Below are 26,624 nucleotides of genomic sequence, written 5' to 3' on the forward strand. Positions count from 1 at the left end.
ACCTTTCCAGCCTTGACCTCTCTACATGCCATCATAACAACCTTAACATTTTGTTCTGGTGACCCTTACCTTTCCAGCCTCTACCTCTCTACATGCCATCATTACAACCTTAACGTTTTGTTCTGGTGACCCTTACCTTTCCAGCCTCTACCTCTCTACATGCCATCATTACAACCTTAACGTGTTGTTCTGGTGACCCTTACATTTCCAGCCTCTACTTTTCTACATGCCATCATAACAACCTTAACATTTTGTTCTGGTGACCCTTACCTTTCCAGCCTTGACCTCTCTACATGCCATCATAACAACCTTAACATTTTGTTCTGGTGACCCTTACCTTTCCAGCCTCGACCTTTCTACATGCCATCATAACAACATTAACATTTTGTTCTGGTGACCCTTACCTTTCCAGCCTCGACCTCTCTACATGCCATCATAACAACATTAACATTTTGTTCTGGTGACCCTTACCTTTCCAGCCTCAACCTCTCTACATGCCATCATAACAACCTTAACATTTTGTTCTTCTATCATTCTCCAGAAATCCTCCAAGGTATGAGGTAGTGGTCCTTGGGAGGCAATGTAACCTTCCCTTTTATGGGCATCCTAAAAAAAACAATGTTAAAAGAAAAATCAATTATTGTATGGTTTTACAAACAATTTTTAATACCTATGATGAGAGGGGGCAGGACCTTTTCCAGGACATTGGGATTGGGTGTTTTTAAGTTCGGGAATTAGGGATTGATCCTTTCGGGATCCTGGAATTTGTTTTTTGAATTTAGGAATCTCAGGATTTAATTTTTAAATTCGGGACCTCAGAATTTCATATTTTTAACCCCAGGATTTCAGGATAAGTAGCCCTCCAGCCCCACCCCCTCTATAATGAATAAATAATTGCTGATCAAGGCAGCTAAGTTTCATATAGGCAGAGATACCTGAGTGGATACCATGGTATCCCAGGTTGTCAAAAGAAATAAATCTAAAAACCTCAGTATTAACAACAACATTTAAGTTAACTGCAAATAATAGAGGAAATAAATTTGCAGTTCACTTAAGTGTTGTAGTCAATCTACTGGTTCTTAAAATGAAGTTACAATTATTAATTTGTTTATTTAGTTTTATTTGATAGTACATATCTTTGTTCATGTATAGTTGTGTTCCTTGTCATAATTTTCACAAAAGTCTTTTAAGTTCAGGATAATGATACATATAATAATGGAAACTGTTACGGATATTGTGCATGATTATTTTGACCTATTCCAAATTATCTACTCTAACTTAACACTGACTTTTACAATGAAAAGCTTTGTTCCTTTGATATGTTTATTTCCCTGTATATTATGAAAAGTTGTATACTGTGAATTCATTTATTTAACTTTCCCAAATTGAGGGAAAACTGTATTCTTGTTAAAACATGACTTTCATAAATACAAATTCAACATACAAGCCTCTTTCAAATGGGAATAATTTTGAATACTAGAAAACTGATAAGAAAAGTATAATGAAAACTAACAAAGTTTAGGAGGATTAGCCATGTGTTCAATTGTTAAGGAGGTTACTTAGTATATTTTACTAAAATATCAGATTAGGTAAAATTAACCTTAGCCATGCACACATGTCTAGCCCTCTTTAGTTATATATTTTCTCTCGATTTTCAAGAATTCAAAATTATTCCAAATTCAATGTTAATGTAATGCTTAAATGAAAGATCCTTGATAATGACTGTTTTCCATGTTAAAACCTACCAGTACATAATTAGCATTGATTTTAAACCTACCAGTACATAATTAGCATTGATTTTAAACCTACCAGTACATAATTAGCATTGATTTTAAACCTACCAGTACATAATAAGAATTGATTTTAAACCTACCAGTACATAATAAGAATTGATTTTAAACCTACCAGTACATAATTAGCATTGATTTTAAACCTACCAGTACATAATTAGCATTGATTTTAAACCTACCAGTACATAATTAGCATTGATGTAGTCTGATCCTTGTACTCCTGGTATTTCTCTTAATGTAACCCTTGTATCATCAACTTAAATAAAAAATATTAAGATATCTATTAATTTACAAATGTAATTCTCAACAACAAACAAAACTTACATTCTCATTTTTCAATTTACACTGTTTCCTGTGGTATACCACAGATATAAGTACTGGTACTTTGTATTTTAAACTCTATTGGGAAATACTTCAAATCCGTGATATTAAGACCTAATGTTGATAATACTGAGGCCCCAATTTTTTCAGACAGCTTCATCTTGCAAATGCCTGAATCTGTATTTTTTTTCAAACAAACAAAGACTCAAACAGTGGTGTAATCTATTGAAGTTAAAACAATTGTCCTTAATCCTTGTAATACTACTACTAGTAGAGGTGGTTTACTGAACCTCAACCACCCATGCAGGTCTGGGACAGTCAGATCCTTGTAGTAAAGAGAATAACCAATACTTACAAGGTACAATATCTTTATATCTGTTTTTCATGATATTGTGTGGTAACCTTGACCACCCATGCAGGTCTGGGGCAGTCAGATCCTTGTAGTAAAGAGGATAACCAATACTTACAAGGTACAATATCTTTAAATCTGTTTTTTCTGATATTGTGTGGTAACCTCAACCACCCATGAGGGTTTGGAACGGTCAGATCCTTGTAGTAATGAGGATAACCAATACTTACAAGGTACAATATCTTTATATCTGTTTTTTCTGATATTGTGTGGTAACCTCAACCACCCATGAGGGTCTGGAACGGTCAGATCCTTGTAGTAATGAGGATAACCAATACTTACAAGGTACAATATCTTTATATCTGTTTTTCCTGATATTGTGTGGTAACCTCAACCACCCATGCAGGTCTGGGGCAGTCAGATCCTTGTAGTAAAGAGGATAACCAATACTTACAAGGTACAAAATCTTTATATCTGTTTTTCCTGATATTGTGTGGTAACCTCGACCACCCATGAGGGTCTGGGACAGTCAGATCCTTGTAGTAAAGAGGATAACCAATACTTACAAGGTAAATATCTTTATATCTGTTTTTCCTGATATTGTGTGGTAACCTTGACCACCCATGAGGGTCTGTGACGGTCAGATCCTTGTAGTAAAGAGGATAACCAATACTTACAAGGTACAATATCTTTATATCTGTTTTCCTGATGTTGTGTAGTAACCTTGACCACCCATGAGGATCTGGGACGGTCAGATCCTTGTAGTAATGAGGATAACCAATACTTACAAGGTACAATATCTTTATATCTGTTTTTCCTGATATTGTGTGGTAACCTCAACCACCCATGAGGGTCTGGGACGGTCAGATCCTTGTAGTAAAGAGGATAACCAATACTTACAAGGTACAATATCTTTATATCTGTTTTTCCTGATATTGTGTGGTAACCTTGACCACCCATGAGGGTCTGAGACGGTCAGATCCTTGTAGTAAAGAGGATTACCAATACTTAAAAGGTACAATATCTTTATATCTGTTTTTCCTGATATTGTGTGGTAACCTTGACCACCCATGAGGGTCTGGGACGGTCAGATCCTTGTAGTAAAGAGGATAACCAATACTTACAAGGTACAATATCTTTATATCTGTTTTCCTGATATTGTGTGGTAACCTTGACCACCCATGAGGGTCTGTGACGGTCAGATCCTTGTAGTAAAGAGGATAACCAATACTTACAAGGTACAATATCTTTATATCTGTTTTCCTGATATTGTGTGGTAACCTTGACCACCCATGAGGGTCTGGGACGGTCAGATCCTTGTAGTAAAGAGGATAACCAATACTTACAAGGTACAATATCTTTATATCCGTTTTCCTGATATTGTGTGGTAACCTCAACCACCCATGCAGGTCTGGGACGGTCAGATCCTTGTAGTAAAGAGGATAACCAATACTTACAAGGTACAATATCTTAATATCTGTTTTTCCTGATATTGTGTGGTAACCTCAACCACCCATGTGGGTCTGGGACGGTCAGATCCTTGTAGTAATGAGGATAACGAATACTTACAAGGTACAATATCTTTATATCTGTTTTTCCTGATATTGTGTGGTAACCTCAACCACCCATGCGGGTCTGGGACGGTCAGATCCTTGTAGTAATGAGGATAACCAATACTTACAAGGTACAATATCTTTATATCTGTTTTTCCTGATATTGTGTGGTAACCTCAACCACCCATGAGGTTCTGAGACGTCAGATCCTTGTAGTAAAGAGGATAACCAATACTTACAAGGTACAATATCTTTATATCTGTTTTTCCTGATATTGTGTGGTAACCTCAACCACCCATGAGGGTCTGGGACAGTCAGATCCTTGTAGTAAAGAGGATAACCAATACTTACAAGGTACAATATCTTTATATCTGTTTTTCCTGATATTGTGTGGTAACCTCAACCACCCATGCAGGTCTGGGGCAGTCAGATCCTTGTAGTAAAGAGGATAACCAATACTTACAAGGTACAAAATCTTTATATCTGTTTTTCCTGATATTGTGTGGTAACCTCGACCACCCATGAGGGTCTGGGACAGTCAGATCCTTGTAGTAAAGAGGATAACCAATACTTACAAGGTAAATATCTTTATATCTTTTTTCCTGATATTGTGTGGTAACCTTGACCACCCATGAGGGTCTGTGACGGTCAGATCCTTGTAGTAAAGAGGATAACCAATACTTACAAGGTACAATATCTTTATATCTGTTTTCATGATGTTGTGTAGTAACCTTGACCACCCATGAGGATCTGGGACGGTCAGATCCTTGTAGTAATGAGGATAACCAATACTTACAAGGTACAATATCTTTATATCTGTTTTTCCTGATATTGTGTGGTAACCTCAACCACCCATGAGGGTCTGGGACGGTCAGATCCTTGTAGTAAAGAGGATAACCAATACTTACAAGGTACAATATCTTTATATCTGTTTTTCCTGATATTGTGTGGTAACCTTGACCACCCATGAGGGTCTGAGACGGTCAGATCCTTGTAGTAAAGAGGATTACCAATACTTAAAAGGTACAATATCTTTATATCTGTTTTTCCTGATATTGTGTGGTAACCTTGACCACCCATGAGGGTCTGGGACGGTCAGATCCTTGTAGTAAAGAGGATAACCAATACTTACAAGGTACAATATCTTTATATCTGTTTTCCTGATATTGTGTGGTAACCTCAACCACCCATGCGGGTCTGGGACGGTCAGATCCTTGTAGTAAAGAGGATAACCAATATTTACAAGGTACAATATCTTAATATCTGTTTTTCCTGATGTTGTGTGGTAACCTCAACCACCCATGAGGGTCTGGGACGGTCAGATCCTTGTAGTAAAGAGGATAACCAATACTTACAAGGTACAATATCTTTATATCTGTTTTTCCTGAAATTGTGAGATAACCTTGACCTCCCATGAGGGTCTGGGACAGTCAGATCCTTGTAGTAAAGAGGATAACCAATACTTACAAGGTACAATATCTTTATATCTGTTTTTCCTGATATTGTGTGGTAACCTCAACCACCCATGCAGGTCTGGGGCAGTCAGATCCTTGTAGTAAAGAGGATAACCAATACTTACAAGGTACAAAATCTTTATATCTGTTTTTCCTGATATTGTGTGGTAACCTCGACCACCCATGAGGGTCTGGGACAGTCAGATCCTTGTAGTAAAGAGGATAACCAATACTTACAAGGTAAATATCTTTATATCTGTTTTTCCTGATATTGTGTGGTAACCTTGACCACCCATGAGGGTCTGTGACGGTCAGATCCTTGTAGTAAAGAGGATAACCAATACTTACAAGGTACAATATCTTTATATCTGTTTTCCTGATGTTGTGTAGTAACCTTGACCACCCATGAGGATCTGGGACGGTCAGATCCTTGTAGTAATGAGGATAACCAATACTTACAAGGTACAATATCTTTATATCTGTTTTTCCTGATATTGTGTGGTAACCTCAACCACCCATGAGGGTCTGGGACGGTCAGATCCTTGTAGTAAAGAGGATAACCAATACTTACAAGGTACAATATCTTTATATCTGTTTTTCCTGATATTGTGTGGTAACCTTGACCACCCATGAGGGTCTGAGACGGTCAGATCCTTGTAGTAAAGAGGATTACCAATACTTAAAAGGTACAATATCTTTATATCTGTTTTTCCTGATATTGTGTGGTAACCTTGACCACCCATGAGGGTCTGGGACGGTCAGATCCGTGTAGTAAAGAGGATAACCAATACTTACAAGGTACAATATCTTTATATCTGTTTTCCTGATATTGTGTGGTAACCTTGACCACCCATGAGGGTCTGTGACGGTCAGATCCTTGTAGTAAAGAGGATAACCAATACTTACAAGGTACAATATCTTTATATCTGTTTTCCTGATATTGTGTGGTAACCTCAACCACCCATGTGGGTCTGGGACGGTCAGATCCTTGTAGTAATGAGGATAACGAATACTTACAAGGTACAATATATTTATATCTGTTTTTCCTGATATTGTGTGGTAACCTCAACCACCCATGCGGGTCTGGGACGGTCGTATCCTTGTAGTAATGAGGATAACCAATACTTACAAGGTACAATATCTTTATATCTGTTTTTCCTGATATTGTGTGGTAACCTCAACCACCCATGAGGTTCTGAGACGTCAGATCCTTGTAGTAAAGAGGATAACCAATACTTACAAGGTACAATATCTTTATATCTGTTTTTCCTGATATTGTGTGGTAACCTCAACCACCCATGAGGGTCTGGGACAGTCAGATCCTTGTAGTAAAGAGGATAACCAATACTTACAAGGTACAATATCTGTATATCTGTTTTTCCTGATATTGTGTGGTAACCTCAACCACCCATGCAGGTCTGGGGCAGTCAGATCCTTGTAGTAAAGAGGATAACCAATACTTACAAGGTACAAAATCTTTATATCTGTTTTTCCTGATATTGTGTGGTAACCTCGACCACCCATGAGGGTCTGCGACAGTCAGATCCTTGTAGTAAAGAGGATAACCAATACTTACAAGGTAAATATCTTTATATCTTTTTTCCTGATATTGTGTGGTAACCTTGACCACCCATGAGGGTCTGTGACGGTCAGATCCTTGTAGTAAAGAGGATAACCAATACTTACAAGGTACAATATCTTTATATCTGTTTTCATGATGTTGTGTAGTAACCTTGACCACCCATGAGGATCTGGGACGGTCAGATCCTTTTAGTAATGAGGATAACCAATACTTACAAGGTACAATATCTTTATATCTGTTTTTCCTGATATTGTGTGGTAACCTCAACCACCCATGAGGGTCTGGGACGGTCAGATCCTTGTAGTAAAGAGGATAACCAATACTTACAAGGTACAATATCTTTATATCTGTTTTTCCTGATATTGTGTGGTAACCTTGACCACCCATGAGGGTCTGAGACGGTCAGATCCTTGTAGTAAAGAGGATTACCAATACTTAAAAGGTACAATATCTTTATATCTGTTTTTCCTGATATTGTGTGGTAACCTTGACCACCCATGAGGGTCTGGGACGGTCAGATCCTTGTAGTAAAGAGGATAACCAATACTTACAAGGTACAATATCTTTATATCTGTTTTCCTGATATTGTGTGGTAACCTTGACCACCCATGAGGGTCTGTGACGGTCAGATCCTTGTAGTAAAGAGGATAACCAATACTTACAAGGTACAATATCTTTATATCTGTTTTCCTGATATTGTGTGGTAACCTTGACCACCCATGAGGGTCTGGGACGGTCAGATCCTTGTAGTAAAGAGGATAACCAATACTTACAAGGTACAATATCTTTATATCTGTTTTCCTGATATTGTGTGGTAACCTCAACCACCCATGCGGGTCTGGGACGGTCAGATCCTTGTAGTAAAGAGGATAACCAATATTTACAAGGTACAATATCTTAATATCTGTTTTTCCTGATGTTGTGTGGTAACCTCTACCACCCATGAGGGTCTGGGACGGTCAGATCCTTGTAGTAAAGAGGATAACCAATACTTACAAGGTACAATATCTTTATATCTGTTTTTCCTGAAATTGTGAGATAACCTTGACCTCCCATGAGGGTCTGGGACAGTCAGATCCTTGTAGTAAAGAGGATAACCAATACTTACAAGGTACAATATCTTTATATCTGTTTTTCCTGATATTGTGTGGTAACCTCAACCACCCATGCGGGTCTGGGACGGTCAGATCCTTGTAGTAATGAGGATAACCAATACTTACAAGGTACAATATCTTTATATCTGTTTTTCCTGATATTGTGTGGTAACCTCAACCACCCATGAGGTTCTGAGACGGTCAGATCCTTGTAGTAAAGAGGATAACCAATACTTACAAGGTACAATATCTTTATATCTGTTTTTCCTGATATTGTGTGGTAACCTCAACCACCCATGAGGGTCTGGGACAGTCAGATCCTTGTAGTAAAGAGGATAACCAATACTTACAAGGTACAATATCTTTATATCTGTTTTCCTGATATTGTGTGGTAACCTCAACCACCCATGCAGGTCTGGGACGGTCAGATCCTTGTAGTAAAGAGGATAACCAATACTTACAAGGTACAATATCTTAATATCTGTTTTTCCTGATATTGTGTGGTAACCTCAACCACCCATGTGGGTCTGGGACGGTCAGATCCTTGTAGTAATGAGGATAACGAATACTTACAAGGTACAATATCTTTATATCTGTTTTCCTGATATTGTGTGGTAACCTTGACCACCCATGAGGGTCTGTGACGGTCAGATCCTTGTAGTAAAGAGGATAACCAATACTTACAAGGTACAATATCTTTATATCTGTTTTCCTGATATTGTGTGGTAACCTTGACCACCCATGAGGGTCTGGGACGGTCAGATCCTTGTAGTAAAGAGGATAACCAATACTTACAAGGTACAATATCTTTATATCTGTTTTCCTGATATTGTGTGGTAACCTCAACCACCCATGCAGGTCTGGGACGGTCAGATCCTTGTAGTAAAGAGGATAACCAATACTTACAAGGTACAATATCTTAATATCTGTTTTTCCTGATATTGTGTGGTAACCTCAACCACCCATGTGGGTCTGGGACGGTCAGATCCTTGTAGTAATGAGGATAACGAATACTTACAAGGTACAATATCTTTATATCTGTTTTTCCTGATATTGTGTGGTAACCTCAACCACCCATGCGGGTCTGGGACGGTCAGATCCTTGTAGTAATGAGGATAACCAATACTTACAAGGTACAATATCTTTATATCTGTTTTTCCTGATATTGTGTGGTAACCTCAACCACCCATGAGGTTCTGAGACGTCAGATCCTTGTAGTAAAGAGGATAACCAATACTTACAAGGTACAATATCTTTATATCTGTTTTTCCTGATATTGTGTGGTAACCTCAACCACCCATGAGGGTCTGGGACAGTCAGATCCTTGTAGTAAAGAGGATAACCAATACTTACAAGGTACAATATCTTTATATCTGTTTTTCCTGATATTGTGTGGTAACCTCAACCACCCATGCAGGTCTGGGGCAGTCAGATCCTTGTAGTAAAGAGGATAACCAATACTTACAAGGTACAAAATCTTTATATCTGTTTTTCCTGATATTGTGTGGTAACCTCGACCACCCATGAGGGTCTGGGACAGTCAGATCCTTGTAGTAAAGAGGATAACCAATACTTACAAGGTAAATATCTTTATATCTTTTTTCCTGATATTGTGTGGTAACCTTGACCACCCATGAGGGTCTGTGACGGTCAGATCCTTGTAGTAAAGAGGATAACCAATACTTACAAGGTACAATATCTTTATATCTGTTTTCATGATGTTGTGTAGTAACCTTGACCACCCATGAGGATCTGGGACGGTCAGATCCTTGTAGTAATGAGGATAACCAATACTTACAAGGTACAATATCTTTATATCTGTTTTTCCTGATATTGTGTGGTAACCTCAACCACCCATGAGGGTCTGGGACGGTCAGATCCTTGTAGTAAAGAGGATAACCAATACTTACAAGGTACAATATCTTTATATCTGTTTTTCCTGATATTGTGTGGTAACCTTGACCACCCATGAGGGTCTGAGACGGTCAGATCCTTGTAGTAAAGAGGATTACCAATACTTAAAAGGTACAATATCTTTATATCTGTTTTTCCTGATATTGTGTGGTAACCTTGACCACCCATGAGGGTCTGGGACGGTCAGATCCTTGTAGTAAAGAGGATAACCAATACTTACAAGGTACAATATCTTTATATCTGTTTTCCTGATATTGTGTGGTAACCTTGACCACCCATGAGGGTCTGTGACGGTCAGATCCTTGTAGTAAAGAGGATAACCAATACTTACAAGGTACAATATCTTTATATCTGTTTTCCTGATATTGTGTGGTAACCTTGACCACCCATGAGGGTCTGGGACGGTCAGATCCTTGTAGTAAAGAGGATAACCAATACTTACAAGGTACAATATCTTTATATCTGTTTTCCTGATATTGTGTGGTAACCTCAACCACCCATGCGGGTCTGGGACGGTCAGATCCTTGTAGTAAAGAGGATAACCAATATTTACAAGGTACAATATCTTAATATCTGTTTTTCCTGATGTTGTGTGGTAACCTCAACCACCCATGAGGGTCTGGGACGGTCAGATCCTTGTAGTAAAGAGGATAACCAATACTTACAAGGTACAATATCTTTATATCTGTTTTTCCTGAAATTGTGAGATAACCTTGACCTCCCATGAGGGTCTGGGACAGTCAGATCCTTGTAGTAAAGAGGATAACCAATACTTACAAGGTACAATATCTTTATATCTGTTTTTCCTGATATTGTGTGGTAACCTCAACCACCCATGCGGGTCTGGGACGGTCAGATCCTTGTAGTAATGAGGATAACCAATACTTACAAGGTACAATATCTTTATATCTGTTTTTCCTGATATTGTGTGGTAACCTCAACCACCCATGAGGTTCTGAGACGGTCAGATCCTTGTAGTAAAGAGGATAACCAATACTTACAAGGTACAATATCTTTATATCTGTTTTTCCTGATATTGTGTGGTAACCTCAACCACCCATGAGGGTCTGGGACAGTCAGATCCTTGTAGTAAAGAGGATAACCAATACTTACAAGGTACAATATCTTTATATCTGTTTTTCCTGATATTGTGTGGTAACCTCAACCACCCATGAGGATCTGGGACGGTCAGATCCTTGTAGTAAAGAGGATAACCAATACTTACAAGGTACAATATCTTTAAATCTGTTTTTTCTGATATTGTGTGGTAACCTCAACCACCCATGAGGGTTTGGAACGGTCAGATCCTTGTAGTAATGAGGATAACCAATACTTACAAGGTACAATATCTTTATATCTGTTTTTTCTGATATTGTGTGGTTACCTCAACCACCCATGAGGGTCTGGAACGGTCAGATCCTTGTAGTAATGAGGATAACCAATACTTACAAGGTACAATATCTTTATATCTGTTTTTCCTGATATTGTGTGGTAACCTCAACCACCCATGCAGGTCTGGGGCAGTCAGATCCTTGTAGTAAAGAGGATAACCAATACTTACAATGTACAAAATCTTTATATCTGTTTTTCCTGATATTGTGTGGTAACCTCGACCACCCATGAGGGTCTGGGACAGTCAGATCCTTGTAGTAAAGAGGATAACCAATACTTACAAGGTAAATATCTTTATATCTTTTTTCCTGATATTGTGTGGTAACCTTGACCACCCAAGAGGGTCTGTGACGGTCAGATCCTTGTAGTAAAGAGGATAACCAATACTTACAAGGTACAATATCTTTATATCTGTTTTCCTGATGTTGTGTAGTAACCTTGACCACCCATGAGGATCTGGGACGGTCAGATCCTTGTAGTAATGAGGATAACCAATACTTACAAGGTACAATATCTTTATATCTGTTTTTCCTGATATTGTGTGGTAACCTCAACCACCCATGAGGGTCTGGGACGGTCAGATCCTTGTAGTAAAGAGGATAACCAATACTTACAAGGTACAATATCTTTATATCTGTTTTTCCTGATATTGTGTGGTAACCTTGACCACCCATGAGGGTCTGAGACGGTCAGATCCTTGTAGTAAAGAGGATTACCAATACTTAAAAGGTACAATATCTTTATATCTGTTTTTCCTGATATTGTGTGGTAACCTTGACCACCCATGAGGGTCTGGGACGGTCAGATCCTTGTAGTAAAGAGGATAACCAATACTTACAAGGTACAATATCTTTATATCTGTTTTTCTGATATTGTGTGGTAACCTAGACCACCCATGAGGGTCTGGGACAGTCAGATCCTTGTAGTAAAGAGGATAACCAATACTTACAAGGTACAATATCTTTATATCTGTTTTCCTGATATTGTGTGGTAACCTTGACCACCCACGAGGGTCTGGGACGGTCAGATCCTTGTAGTAAAGAGGATAACCAATACTTACAAGGTACAATATCTTTATATCTGTTTTCCTGATATTGTGTGGTAACCTCAACCACCCATGCGGGTCTGGGACGGTCAGATCCTTGTAGTAATGAGGATAACCAATACTTACAAGGTAAATATCTTTATATCTTTTTTCCTGATATTGTGTGGTAACCTTGACCACCCAAGAGGGTCTGTGACGGTCAGATCCTTGTAGTAAAGAGAATAACCAATACTTACAAGGTACAATATCTTTATATCTGTTTTCCTGATGTTGTGTAGTAACCTTGACCACCCATGAGGATCTGGGACGGTCAGATCCTTGTAGTAATGAGGATAACCAATACTTACAAGGTACAATATCTTTATATCTGTTTTTCCTGATATTGTGTGGTAACCTCAACCACCCATGAGGGTCTGGGACGGTCAGATCCTTGTAGTAAAGAGGATAACCAATACTTACAAGGTACAATATCTTTATATCTGTTTTTCCTGATATTGTGTGGTAACCTTGACCACCCATGAGGGTCTGAGACGGTCAGATCCTTGTAGTAAAGAGGATTACCAATACTTAAAAGGTACAATATCTTTATATCTGTTTTTCCTGATATTGTGTGGTAACCTTGACCACCCATGAGGGTCTGGGACGGTCAGATCCTTGTAGTAAAGAGGATAACCAATACTTACAAGGTACAATATCTTTATATCTGTTTTTCTGATATTGTGTGGTAACCTAGACCACCCATGAGGGTCTGGGACAGTCAGATCCTTGTAGTAAAGAGGATAACCAATACTTACAAGGTACAATATCTTTATATCTGTTTTCCTGATATTGTGTGGTAACCTTGACCACCCACGAGGGTCTGGGACGGTCAGATCCTTGTAGTAAAGAGGATAACCAATACTTACAAGGTACAATATCTTTATATCTGTTTTCCTGATATTGTGTGGTAACCTCAACCACCCATGCGGGTCTGGGACGGTCAGATCCTTGTAGTAAAGAGGATAACCAATACTTACAAGGTACAATATCTTAATATCTATTTTTCCTGATGTTGTGTGGTAACCTCAACCACCCATGAGGGTCTGGGACGGTCAAATCCTTGTAGTAAAGAGGATAACCAATACTTACAAGGTACAATATCTTTATATCTGTTTTTCCTGATATTGTGAGATAACCTTGACCACCCATGAGGGTCTGGGACAGTCAGATCCTTGTAGTAAAGAGGATAACCAATACTTACAAGGTACAATATCTTTATATCTGTTTTCCTGATATTGTGTGGTAACCTCAACCACCCATGCGGGTCTGGGACGGTCAGATCCTTGTAGTAATGAGGATAACCAATACTTACAAGGTACAATATCTTTATATCTGTTTTTCCTGATATTGTGTGGTAACCTCAACCAGCCATGAGGTTCTGAGACGGTCAGATCCTTGTAGTAAAGAGGATAACCAATACTTACAAGGTACAATATCTTTATATCTGTTTTTCCTGATATTGTGTGGTAACCTCAACCACCCATGAGGGTCTGGGACAGTCAGATCCTTGTAGTAAAGAGGATAACCAATACTTACAAGGTACAATATCTTTATATCTGTTTTTCCTGATATTGTGTGGTAACCTCAACCACCCATGAGGATCTGGGACGGTCAGATCCTTGTAGTAATGAGGATAACCAGTACTTACAAGGTACAATATCTTTATATCTGTTTTTCCTGATATTGTGTGGTAACCTCAACCACCCATGAGGATCTGAGACGGTCAGATCCTTGTAGTAAAGAGGATAACCAATACTTACAAGGTACAATATCTTTATATCTGTTTTTCCTGATATTGTGTGGTAACCTCAACCACCCATGAGGATCTGAGACGGTCAGATCCTTGTAGTAAAGAGGATAACCAATACTTACAAGGTACCATATCTTTATATCTGTTTTTCCTGATATTGTGTGGTAACCTCAACCACCCATGCAGGTCTGGGGCAGTCAGATCCTTGTAGTAAAGAGGATTACCAATACTTACAAGGTACAATATCTTTATATCTGTTTTCCTGATATTGTGTGGTAACCTCAACCACCCATGAGGGTCTGGGACGGTCAGATCCTTGTAGTAAAGAGGATAACCAATACTTACAAGGTACAATATCTTTATATCTGTTTTTCCTGATATTGTGTGGTAACCTTGACCACCCATGCAGGTCTGGGGCAGTCAGATCCTTGTAGTAAAGAGGATAACCAATACTTACAAGGTACAATATCTTTATATCTGTTTTTCCTGATATTGTGTGGTAACCTCAACCACCCATGAGGGTCTGGGACGGTCAGATCCTTGTAGTAAAGAGGATAACCAATACTTACAAGGTACAATATCTTAATATCTGTTTTTCCTGATGTTGTGTGGTAACCTCAACCACCCATGAGGGTCTGGGACGGTCAGATCCTTGTAGTAAAGAGAATAACCAATACTTACAAGGTACAATATCTTTATATCTGTTTTTCCTGATATTGTATGGTAACCTTGACCACCCATGCGGGTCTGGGACGGTCAGATCCTTGTAGTAATGAGGATAACCAATACTTACAAGGTACAATATCTTTATATCTGTTTTTCCTGATATTGTGAGGTATTCTTCCATGCGTAGCAGCAACTGTGTCTCTATTCTTTATGGCCAAATCTCGTAGTTCCTGTAATGTACAATTTTATGATCAATACAAAGAAGAAATCATTGGTTTGAGCAATTTACCTAGTAATGTGTTAAATCTGAACCATTTTACTAAGTCACTTTGTAACAAGAATGTGTCCAAAGTACACGGATGCCCCACTCGCATTATCATTTTCCATGTTCACTGGACCATGAAATTGGATAAAAAATATAATTAGGCATTAAAATTAGAAATATAATATCATAGGGAACAATTCAACATGTGTACTAAGTTGAAAGTTGTTTGGTCTTCAACTTCATCAAAAACTACCTTGACCAAAAACTTAAACGTGAAACATGCACTTACATTTTCTATGTTCAGTGGACCGTGAAATTGGGGTCAAAAGTTTAATTTGGCTTTAAAATTAGAAATATCATATCATAAGGAACATGTGTACTAAGTTTCAAGTTGATTGGACTTCAACTTCATCAAAAACTACCTTGACCAAAAAACTTTAACCAGAAGCGTGACAGACGGACGAACAGACGGACGGACGGATGAACGGACGCACAGACCAGAAGACACAATGCCCCTCTACTATCGTAGGTGGGGCATAAAAATCAAATCACAGTAATCATTTTATAATTTGAGAAGTATACAACATAGGTCTCAAACTTTCAAAAGGCTTTACATTGGTTGGTTTCTTGATTTTTATGTGTCAAACTGGCTTCCTTCAAGTTATTGGCATATCATAAACAAAGAAGGTAGAATTATAGAGTTTGGGATAGGGACAAATTGAAACAGCTACCTATTAGCCTTGACCTTTTACAGACACACCATTACTGTTACTACATTTGATAACTGTAACTTCATTAAGACAATAGATCACAATGTGCTCTTCCAACAAAGTGAGCTAACAAGAGTGCACATGCTGAAATGTCTTGCCTTCTTTACTGATTATTGATTGTATACTAATATTCAAAAATGTAGTTTTACTTGAAGTATCACATAAACTTAACATGATCATAGAAAATGAGGTCAAGGTCAGATAATGTAGTTTTACTTGAAGTATCACATAAACTTAACATGATCATAGAAAATGAGGTCAAGGTCAGATAATGTAGTTTTACTTGAAGTATCACATAAACTTAACATGATCATAGAAAATGAGGTCAAGGTCAGATATATAAAGCCAAAAATACATGCAGTAAAACTATCAAATCATTGATCGTCACATGGCTGCATTCAAAAAAGAAAAGGCTGATAAAAAATATTCCTTTGAATTTGGCAGTCAAGGCCGTAACTACCCTTGAGGCAAGTGAGGCAATTGCCTCACTAAAATTTCGACACTGATTTTTTTTATACAGATATATAAATATAATAGTCATTTGTTGTTCTGTCTCAACCTTAATTTTTATAACTTGTCATCATTCCTTTTAAACTATTCTTCCAGGATATAACTCAGCATCTCTCGATTACATTAACCTAGTAACGATAATCATCATGGATCTCTAGTTAAAAACAGGTTCTTGCAGAAAAAGCTAGAAAAGCCACACTAAAGGTAAAGAAAGAATAATTCTAGTAAACTAGTGTTTTGTGAACAGAGTCTGAGTACTGCATACAACTTCAATCCAAAAACGATAAGTAGACTGACAAATCAAGTACTGGTCTTCAGAAGGGGGCAGTCCTCATTTCTCCTTCATTTCTCCGTTTCACCAGCTTTTGACAAATCAATGACTGGGTATTGCAAAGGGGCAGTCCTGTCTGCGTATTCATTTCACGAACTTTTATCTTTCTCTTTAAAGATAAATGAAATATAAATAATATGAAACATGCATGGATTAGTTTTTATCCATGTTTCTTTAACCTTAAAAATTGAAAGAATATCCTATATTCCAATTTCATATTATTGAGGAATGGTAGAACCTTTAACACAGGATTTTGTCTTTACTTATTTGGGACTAGGGAAATTCGTTTCTTTATATTCTGGGTATCGGAATCGGACACCCCAAACCCTAACCCCTAAACTTTATATATTCTAAAACTAAAATATCACCAACTATTTCCAGAAATAATTTGAAATTACGGACCTACATGTAAATGTCAAAAACTCCATTCCAATTCCCCTGTACCCATATCATATACAAAAATCATTATACACATACATGTATCTTATATCATTTTATACTTAGTTTGTCTTCTCTTTGTCAGCATAAAAGCAGGTTTAATATTTTGTAACTGCGACTGTATGATGGTGCTTACAGGAAAGCTTAATTCCCTTTTGCAAACAAAACTGTTACTACCGATGCTGCTACCAAATTGATGATGGAGAAGGAATTGGAAGAAGACATTGATCATTGTGTTGATGATAATGTGCTACCTTAAGAAACAGACTGCCCTGAAAGGATTGAAAACTTGGAAACTGATGAGCATGTATGAGTGGCAAGAGATTGTGCGGTCTTGCCATGTTCCATGTTCATCGTGATAAGGATATTAGCAGACCAACTTATGATTCTAAAACGATTTGACTGAACCGGCCATAGAAAATTTTGGCAAACTCTACTGAATCAATGTTTGTTCTATGTTCTGGCAGCAGACTCAAATCAGTGATATTTGGATGATTATCTTACATATAGATTTAAATAAAGTTGTAAAAAATTTGGTGTTAGTAAAAGTCTTAAAATATGAAAAATTTATATGAAAAATGTTCAAATTCAAAACATTATCAAACTCTCTAAAAATGCCTAGAATGCAGGATTTTGCACCATTCATTTCATACCCTCCAAAAAAAAAATTCGCCTCACTTCGCTCAGCTCAATTATTTTACCTCACTAAAATAAGAAGCCTAGTTACGGCCTTGGCAGTTGTTGGATTTCAGTGCAGTTAATGTGTGAGTCATTAGACATGTGTATATCTTTGGGTGTTTTAAAGCATGGACATTCTTTTTTTGTTTGGTGTTTATATAGAATATTTGGGAAACTTTAGGTTACACAGTTACTATGTTACAGCTAGTTCACATGGAAAAAAGGGGTGAAAAGTTGATTGGTTATCTTCCAATGAAATCTTATGTGAAATTTTGACTGTATATCACTCAATCAATCATAAATATGTATGCAATATCTGCTACTGGAAATTAAACAAACAAACATACATTTTTACCATATTTACAAACTTTGATCATATGTATTTTCTCCATACTTCAATTTATCTATTATTATTCATCAATAATATCTAAAAATGCATTTTATTGCAGCTTCTTAAAAGGCTTAATATCTAAATCAAATTTGAAGAATAATGAAAATATCTTAGTCACACAAATTATTTGGTCACATGTTGTCTCAAGACACTTCGGATCATTGAGGAGAATGTCTCGGGGAAATAGTTATTACAAAACAATGCAGGGGTAACTCCCAACTTATTAACAGGAAGTTACTGAGGAAATGAACAGATTTCATTTTCAATTATTAAATTTAAATGCACGATTGAATTTTGTAACTTAGTAAAATTCATAATTTAGTGATCTATATTAAAAGTATTTAAAACAGCTAAAAGTGTAATATAAAGGAAGCATGTTGTGACGCAAGTTACTGTACCAAGTATAGGCTTTTAGTTATAATCTTAGTGTGCTGAGAAAGTGCAAGGGCAATAAATATACAATTATTTCACACACAACTTTCATTCAAATGCAGTGTATAAAATATATAATCCTACAATAAATTGAAATTATCATCAAAGTATCTCCAGAAGTGTACTTCAGGTGATAATAAATTTTCCTTATAAATTACAAAGGTGAAGTTTTGTCCAAAGATACTTTTTTATATTTAGATTTAGAAGTGAAATTTTACCATTGACATTTTGTATTTAATACATTTTTTGTAGAAACTTAATCTTTATTTTGTGACCCTAGAATTCAAAAAATGATAAAAAAAAAAAAAAAAAAAAAACCATAACTGCATGCATTTGTGGTGATGTGTGAAGAATAATTCTACTTGATTCATATTTAATTTTAATCCTTGAAAAATTCATTACAGATAACATATGCTTCTTCAATTCCTACCAAGTTTGATTAAATTTGGCCTGATGGTTTTATAGAAGATGATGGAAATGAAGTATCAAAGGGGATTTTAAGAGAATTATGTGCAGTATTCCCTGCAATCATCAATTAATCAAGTTTCAAAACATTTCACCTTGAAATTTAAAGGGGAAGATTTTTTAAATTCAACGATTGCCTGTAGCAGTATGATTTGAGTCAGATTGAAACCTACTGATGATCGTAATAGAGGAATATCCACATATCTTTACATGTCAATAGTGTTAAAAGAAATTTGTAAACTTGTTTCAAAGAAGATAAAAATGTAGAAGTTTACAGACACCAATGATGACAACAGATGCCAAGTAATGACAACAGCTTAAATGGCCTTTCAAGCCTAATCTGACACACACTAATATTTTACACCCCAAAAAATGACTGTTTCATAAACCTTACTGATAAGAACAACTATGGTCAAACATATCTGATCATATCATTAAATAATCAGAAAAAAAAGTACAATTATCTTTTTCAACTACAAGAGGTTCCTTAACTCTTGAAAAATGGGTAATATTCCAATACAAAGGCTCCACTGTCTCAGTCTTTTATTTATCCTTTTTTATCATAGATCATTTAGATGAGGAGACAATTCTGACTGAAAGAAATCTACCTGAAGGGGTCAAGGTCAACTGGACTTGTGATATTCTTTCTAAGCTGTAAGCCTTGTGTCTGATCAATATGTCTTAAGTATGTAAGCTGATGAAAAATGTTAAGCTTGAACTCTAATGGGACCTTAAAAACAGTCCATTGACCTTTTGTTTTAAACACATTACATAAACATAGATGTCATTTCCTTTCTAGTTTTGTTTATGTTTTGTTTGATGTACGTCAGTAAACTTTGACATACATTTAGGGAAAATGAATTACCAGTAACAATTAGTTTGTAAAATCAAATCTTTAACTTAAATATTCATTCCTATGAAGCATCAATTTACCTATGTAGGATCATCATAGAATACTAATCTAATGGAACGTACATTGATAAACAGGAAAAGATAGACATAATACCATTACAGGAAGGAAAACTAAGCTGAATACATTTTCTTAGCCTTTAATGAAGATCACTATCACTATCAAAGGCAATAACAGATGTAAATATATAAGCCATTTAAATACAAAACCTGTTCAAGGCTGTGTTCACAATTAATTAAATTTCAATAGATATGTCCTTTACAGAAGTTATGTAATGTTATTGTAGGGCAAAGCTACCAAAAAATCTTTTTGTACCCTATTGTTTTAATAAGATTAGTAATTATGAATAATGAATGACAAAATGCTCAGCCTGGAACAGCTTGATTTGACTGCAGATGTTGAACCCTGAACAGTTTCAGGAAGTATTGACACTACTTTAAAGCTCAATACATCTCTGAATTTGATTTGTGATTAAATATTTGAAACAGCATATTTTTTCAACACAGAGAGAAGTCAGACATATACTCTTTATGGTCTTATATCTAAAATTTGAAAACATGCATGGTCAGATTCAGCGTATCAAAGAACCCCAATAATTCATTTTTTTGGGGTCCAGAAACCAGAAAAAACTTTAATTCCTCAATTGCTTGGTCAAGTTGGACCATACCCACAAAAGTTAATTCCAAACTTCTTTTTTAGGAAAAATAAATGTCATTGAAAAATAACAGTGACAAGGTCATAACATTTTACAAACGCAATTTTTTTGTGAGAGAATATAAAAAGGTACATAGAGATAGCACCCAAATGACACAAACTTCCAGGAAAGATGTATGTAGCTAGGGAAACATATAGTCTTTAAAAGTAAAAGATGTATGAAGAGGGAAACATATAGTCTTTAAAAGTAAAAGATGTATGAAGAGGGAAACATATAGTCTTTAAAAGTAAAAGATGTATGAAGAGGGAAACATATAGTCTTTAAAAGTAAAAGATGTATGAAGAGGGAAACATATAGTCTTTAAAAGTAAAAGATGTATGAAGAGGGAAACATATAGTCTTTATAAGTGAAAGATGTATGAAGAGGGAAACATATAGGGAAACATATAGTCTTTAAAAGTAAAAGATGTATGAAGAGGGAAACATATAGTCTTTAAAAGTAAAAGATGTATGAAGAGGGAAACATATAGTCTTTAAAAGTAAAAGATGTATGAAGAGGGAAACATATAGTCTTTAAAAGTAAAAGATGTATGAAGAGGGAAACATATAGTCTTTAAAAGTAAAAGATGTATGAAGAGGGAAACATATAGTCTTTATAAGTGAAAGATGTATGAAGAGGGAAACATATAGGGAAACATATAGTCTTTAAAAGTAAAAGATGTATGAAGAGGGAAACATATAGTCTTTAAAAGTAAAAGATGTATGAAGAGGGAAACATATAGTCTTTATAAGTAAAAGATGTATGAAGAGGGAAACATATAGTCTTTAAAAGTAAAAGATGTATGAAGAGGGAAACATATAGTCTTTAAAAGTAAAAGATGTATGAAGAGGGAAACATATAGTCTTTAAAAGTAAAAGATGTATGAAGAGGGAAACATATAGTCTTTAAAAGTAAAAGATGTATGAAGAGGGAAACATATAGTCTTTAAAAGTAAAAGATGTATGAAGAGGGAAACATATAGTCTTTAAAAGTAAAAGATGTATGAAGAGGGAAACATATAGTCTTTAAAAGTAAAAGATGTATGAAGAGGGAAACATATAGTCTTTAAAAGTAAAAGATGTATGAAGAGGGAAACATATAGTCTTTAAAAGTAAAAGATGTATGAAGAGGGAAACATATAGTCTTTAAAAGTAAAAGATGTATGAAGAGGGAAACATATAGTCTTTAAAAGTAAAAGATGTATGAAGAGGGAAACATGTAGTCTTTAAAAGTAAAAGATGTATGAAGAGGGAAACATATAGTCTTTAAAAAAAGATGTATGAAGAGGGAAACATATAGTCTTTAAAAGTAAAAGATATATGAAGAGGGAAACATATAGTCTTTAAAAGTAAAAGATGTATGAAGAGGGAAACATATAGTCTTTAAAAGTAAAAGATGTATGAAGAGGGAAACATATAGTCTTTAAAAGTAAAAGATGTATGAAGACGGAAACATATAGTCTTTAAAAGTAAAAGATGTATGAAGAGGGAAACATATAGTCTTTAAAAAAAGATGTATGAAGAGGGAAACATATAGTCTTTAAAAGTAAAAGATGTATGAAGAGGGAAACATATAGTCTTTAAAAGTAAAAGATGTATGAAGAGGGAAACATATAGTCTTTAAAAGTAAAAGATGTATGAAGAGGGAAACATATAGTCTTTAAAAGTAAAAGATGTATGAAGAGGGAAACATATAGTCTTTAAAAGTAAAAGATGTATGAAGAGGGAAACATATAGTCTTTAAAAGTAAAAGATGTATGAAGAGGGAAACATATAGTCTTTAGAAGTAAAAGATGTATGAAGAGGGAAACATATAGTCTTTAAAAGTAAACAAATTACAATTACAATAGACCTTATTGCTTTTTTGGAATCGGCAACACTTGACTTGTAAATGTCATACAACAACCACTTTCCCTTTACAGTGTCAGACATTTTTAATTTTGATGTCAAAATTTTACAGACAAATAGATATTAAGTAAAATTGAGAATGGAATTAAGTGTATAGTATACATGTATGTCAAGCTCTAAATATTAAAAAAAAATAACGAACTATTAAATATGTGCCAGCACTACTACTAGTATATTCTCCAATTGATAAACATAAACACAATATGACATAAGAAAACTACTGTTCAGCTTCCTGTTTTACATATGATCATTTTGCCAAGGTCTTTCTTTCTTGTCACATATAATCTACACATCATAATTATCTACATCTTTACATGTACAACTATATAAAACAGAATAATATAATGATAAAAGAGGTATTACTTGCGGAACTCAGTGTTAGTTGGCCATCAAAGATGATTTTAAACTAAATGGGAACTAAAATTGAAACATATTCTTCATGTTTAGAAAAAAATAAAGAAAAAGTAGAGTAAAATTGTAAACAAAAGGGGACCAACTAGTTAAACAGATGTTCTATTAAGCCTACATCACTCATCACTCACTTAACTACATAAAAACATATTTTTTTATTGACAGTAACAACACCTACCATCATGTACCAGTTGGCATGTGTAATACATGTTTGTGGTCATTCGATAACCAAGCCTAGCTAAGGTTAAGCAATAAAAAAAGCTGTCAAGTAATTAACAAAGACTACTAAAAATCAAATATTTTAACACCCTCAAGTATCCAAGTACACCCTTGGGAAAGGGTACTGAAGGGTGTTGAAATATCCATATCTACGTTTTTTTTCTTTTTCTAAAAATCTTTTATTGAAATTTGGGAATTTGACATATGGCAGATTTTACAGTATTGTCTTCTGTCTCCTACTTTCATGTTGCTAACGTGACAGAGACAAAAATGAGTAACATTAGCGACATTTGGACATGTCACATGAGCAACAACATCTTTAAAAGTTAAAATGTATGCACACAGTGATGTTTAATATATGCCTGGAGTAATAAAATTGTACAGTCTGGTTTAGAATTTCTTAATATACAGAATGTCATTTGTAGGTGTACTTTATATCAAATGAATACACAAGAAACCAATTCGTAATAGTAACATTAGCAACATCTACTATCATGACATTACGTTTTGTTGCGAACGTCTTTTTGATGGACGGAATACATTTAAGGTCCTCTTGTAACAATATTACATACAACTGACCTTCTTTGCTTCCCCATCATGTGAAGGAACTGACTCCGAATCTATTTTTGCAAAGGGCGATATCGTAGCTCCTATACAGGAGAGTTACAGATCTAAATATATGTTGCTCACGTGACACTGATTAGGACGGAAACCTCGAGCAGTAACGTTCGCAAAAAATAAAACAGCCAATGATATTGATTCCTCCAGTCCTTTGACCCCCTTACGTCATCCAAATTTAATATGATTGCTATTTTCAATTATTTATAAAACCCGGGATAAAAATAACTACAATGGCCTGTCTGAGAACCAACAAGAAAATTGCGATCGTGACATACCACAATGGACGGAAAAGATGTGACGTTAGCAACAATATTATTAAATTACCTTTTTTAGCCTTTACCAATAAAAATCTGCCTTAAAGTTATGATTAAAACACAAAAGAAGACTTTTTATTAAAATATAAGTCCATGTTATTAGGCTCAACTTATAAATAATACTTCAAAATTCCACTCCAAATAAGCTGGATGTCAGTAAAGTAGGTCATGATGTCTATTCCATGTCCAATATTTTGAAATTGAAAACCCTCTAATTCTAACAAAAAACACAAACACAGAGTAATTTTTATTTTTATTTACTCAGAAAGACACATTTTATTCAATAACATAATGCATTACTCCATTACACAGTCTGTTTCACAGTTTCAGCAATTGCTTTTTTGATGGATACAAAAAAACAATAATTCCTTCTTATTGTAAAATCTGCCATATTTTTAATAGGGTGTAGGGTACTTGCTACCTTTGGAAGAACCCTATAGGTGTTTTAAATTTGCAGACAGAGAAACTGGAATGGGTCGAATTTGGCTTTCAATGTTGTGAAAGTAACATCCTAACGGTATGAAGTCAACATAAGTAATTTGCATAGCTATTTCAGATGTCCCATTCATTGACAATGTGGCAGCCAAGTAATGTATTGAGTTAAACATTGGACATACAATGTATAACTGACAGGAACTTATAAACATGAGGCATTCATATACAAAGTTACAAAGCATCCAGGTCTTCAACCTTCTAAAATATAAAGCTTATAAAAAGTTAACTAACACTGCCACTGCCAGCACACAATCCTTATGTCAAGCTTTCTGCATCAAAAGGCAGACTCAACAATAAAATTGTTATTGGATTTAATTTTTAATTACAGACATTATGGATAATCATGATAATCTACAGTATTCTTTATTTCACAAGTAACAACCATGGAACTAAGGAAATGGTGTGTGACATCCCCTTTGTTCATAGGTAGCAATGTACATGCACATGTATGTGGATAGTTTATTATCATTTGTTTAGAAACACCATATGCATAGTCCCATGTTTTGAAACACTATAGTCCCATGTTAAGGAGAAAGTTGAGTGCTCACAAACACAGACAACCCCGTCATCTTCTATATGTAAAATTGAGAATGGAAAAGGGGAATGGGTCAAAGAGACAACAACCCCACCATAGAAAAAAAACAGTAGAAGGTCACCAACAGGTCTTCAATGTAGCAAGAAATTCCAGCATCCGAAGGCGTCCTTCAGCTGGCTCCTAAACAAATATATACTAGTTCAGTGATAATGAACACCATACTAATTTCCAAATTGTACAGAAGAAACTAAAATTAAAATAATACAAGACTAACAAAGGCCAGAGGCTCCTGACTTTGGACAGGCGCAAAAATGCTCTGGAGTGCTGGACCAAAGCAAGGACACTGTCTCATTGGCCGTCATACCATACCAAATATAATTAGGTCATGTACTACATGTAGGTAAATAATGACTTTATTAATAAAACTAATAAGTCTTGTGTCCTGTTGTTTATCTAAGACTACTATATCACTATAGTTATAGTAGTCTCAGTGTTTATACATGTACAGAAGTTTAAAATTTATTTTGATTATAATTGTAATTAGGTTAAATGAATACACAACAAAAAAAACATGAGTGAGGGTGAAGGAATTTTAGCCCAGGGCAATATAACAATGAGGTGGGATAACTCCGACTTTTTACAGGTAAATATTTTATCAATTTTGTCAAAGCACTGACAAAGTTAATTTACAACATTTTGTAGATCTTATCAACTTTCGTAATTTCATTCAAATCCAATAAATTATATTTTTGTTTTGTTATTATTTAATGATCTTATGAGTATAGATCTGTATACATGAAAGACAAAACCCTACCCTGTATTCTCTGTGAAATCCATTGCCCGACGGGTCGTCTTCATTTGACATTCGCTCAACATGATAAATAAACTTGTTGAGAGCTCTGTGGAGCTGTTCAGTTCGATCCACCATTTTATAGAAAAACGTAAGCCAAAAACATTTCCTTCAAGTGGCTTTTCAAAACCGGACGTTCTATATATCTTTGTCAACAAGGAAGCTTATAAAGTGAAGAATGTCACGTGATTATCGTGAACCTGTTTTGTTTTTCTTCCAAAGGACTCATATGAGTCTTTTAGAAAATTGGAAGAATTAAACTATAATTGTCCATAATTTTAAAAGGATTAAAAGCATATTTTTTATTCTATTTTTTGTTTCCTAATTTCATTAATTTACTCTTTATACACCCCCTGCATATGAACTTGGACTATTATTTTAGTACTATAAACGGGACAACAGTTTAAAAGATCCTAAAAGTCCCAGATATGAAAGAATA

At 35.5% G+C, this 26,624-nt stretch overlaps 1 protein-coding gene across 10 annotated transcripts in view; it reads right to left on the bottom strand.

The window, feature by feature from the left end:
• The window catches only part of LOC134689200 (uncharacterized), a 54,534-nt gene extending 28,162 nt beyond the window's left edge, over positions 1 to 26,372 (bottom strand). For 7 of the 10 annotated variants that reach the window (XM_063549505.1, XM_063549506.1, XM_063549504.1 and 4 more), the window contains exons 1-4: positions 26,150 to 26,372; positions 15,077 to 15,179; positions 1,970 to 2,046; positions 487 to 606 (exon numbers count right to left, since the gene is read on the bottom strand). In XM_063549505.1, the coding sequence (XP_063405575.1) occupies positions 487 to 606; positions 1,970 to 2,046; positions 15,077 to 15,179; positions 26,150 to 26,263 (414 nt within the window). In that variant the 5' untranslated portion in view covers positions 26,264 to 26,372. Of the gene's footprint in view, positions 1 to 404; positions 420 to 471; positions 607 to 1,969; positions 2,047 to 15,076; positions 15,180 to 22,882; positions 22,969 to 26,149 lie in introns of those variants that run through there. The other 3 variants (XM_063549502.1, XM_063549499.1, XM_063549507.1) reach the window with 3 other exon arrangements.
• Between the last annotated feature and the right edge of the window lie 252 nt (positions 26,373 to 26,624).

Source organism: Mytilus trossulus, chromosome 1, assembly GCF_036588685.1.
Source record: "Mytilus trossulus isolate FHL-02 chromosome 1, PNRI_Mtr1.1.1.hap1, whole genome shotgun sequence".
NCBI classification, from domain to species: Eukaryota; Metazoa; Mollusca; class Bivalvia; order Mytilida; family Mytilidae; genus Mytilus; species Mytilus trossulus.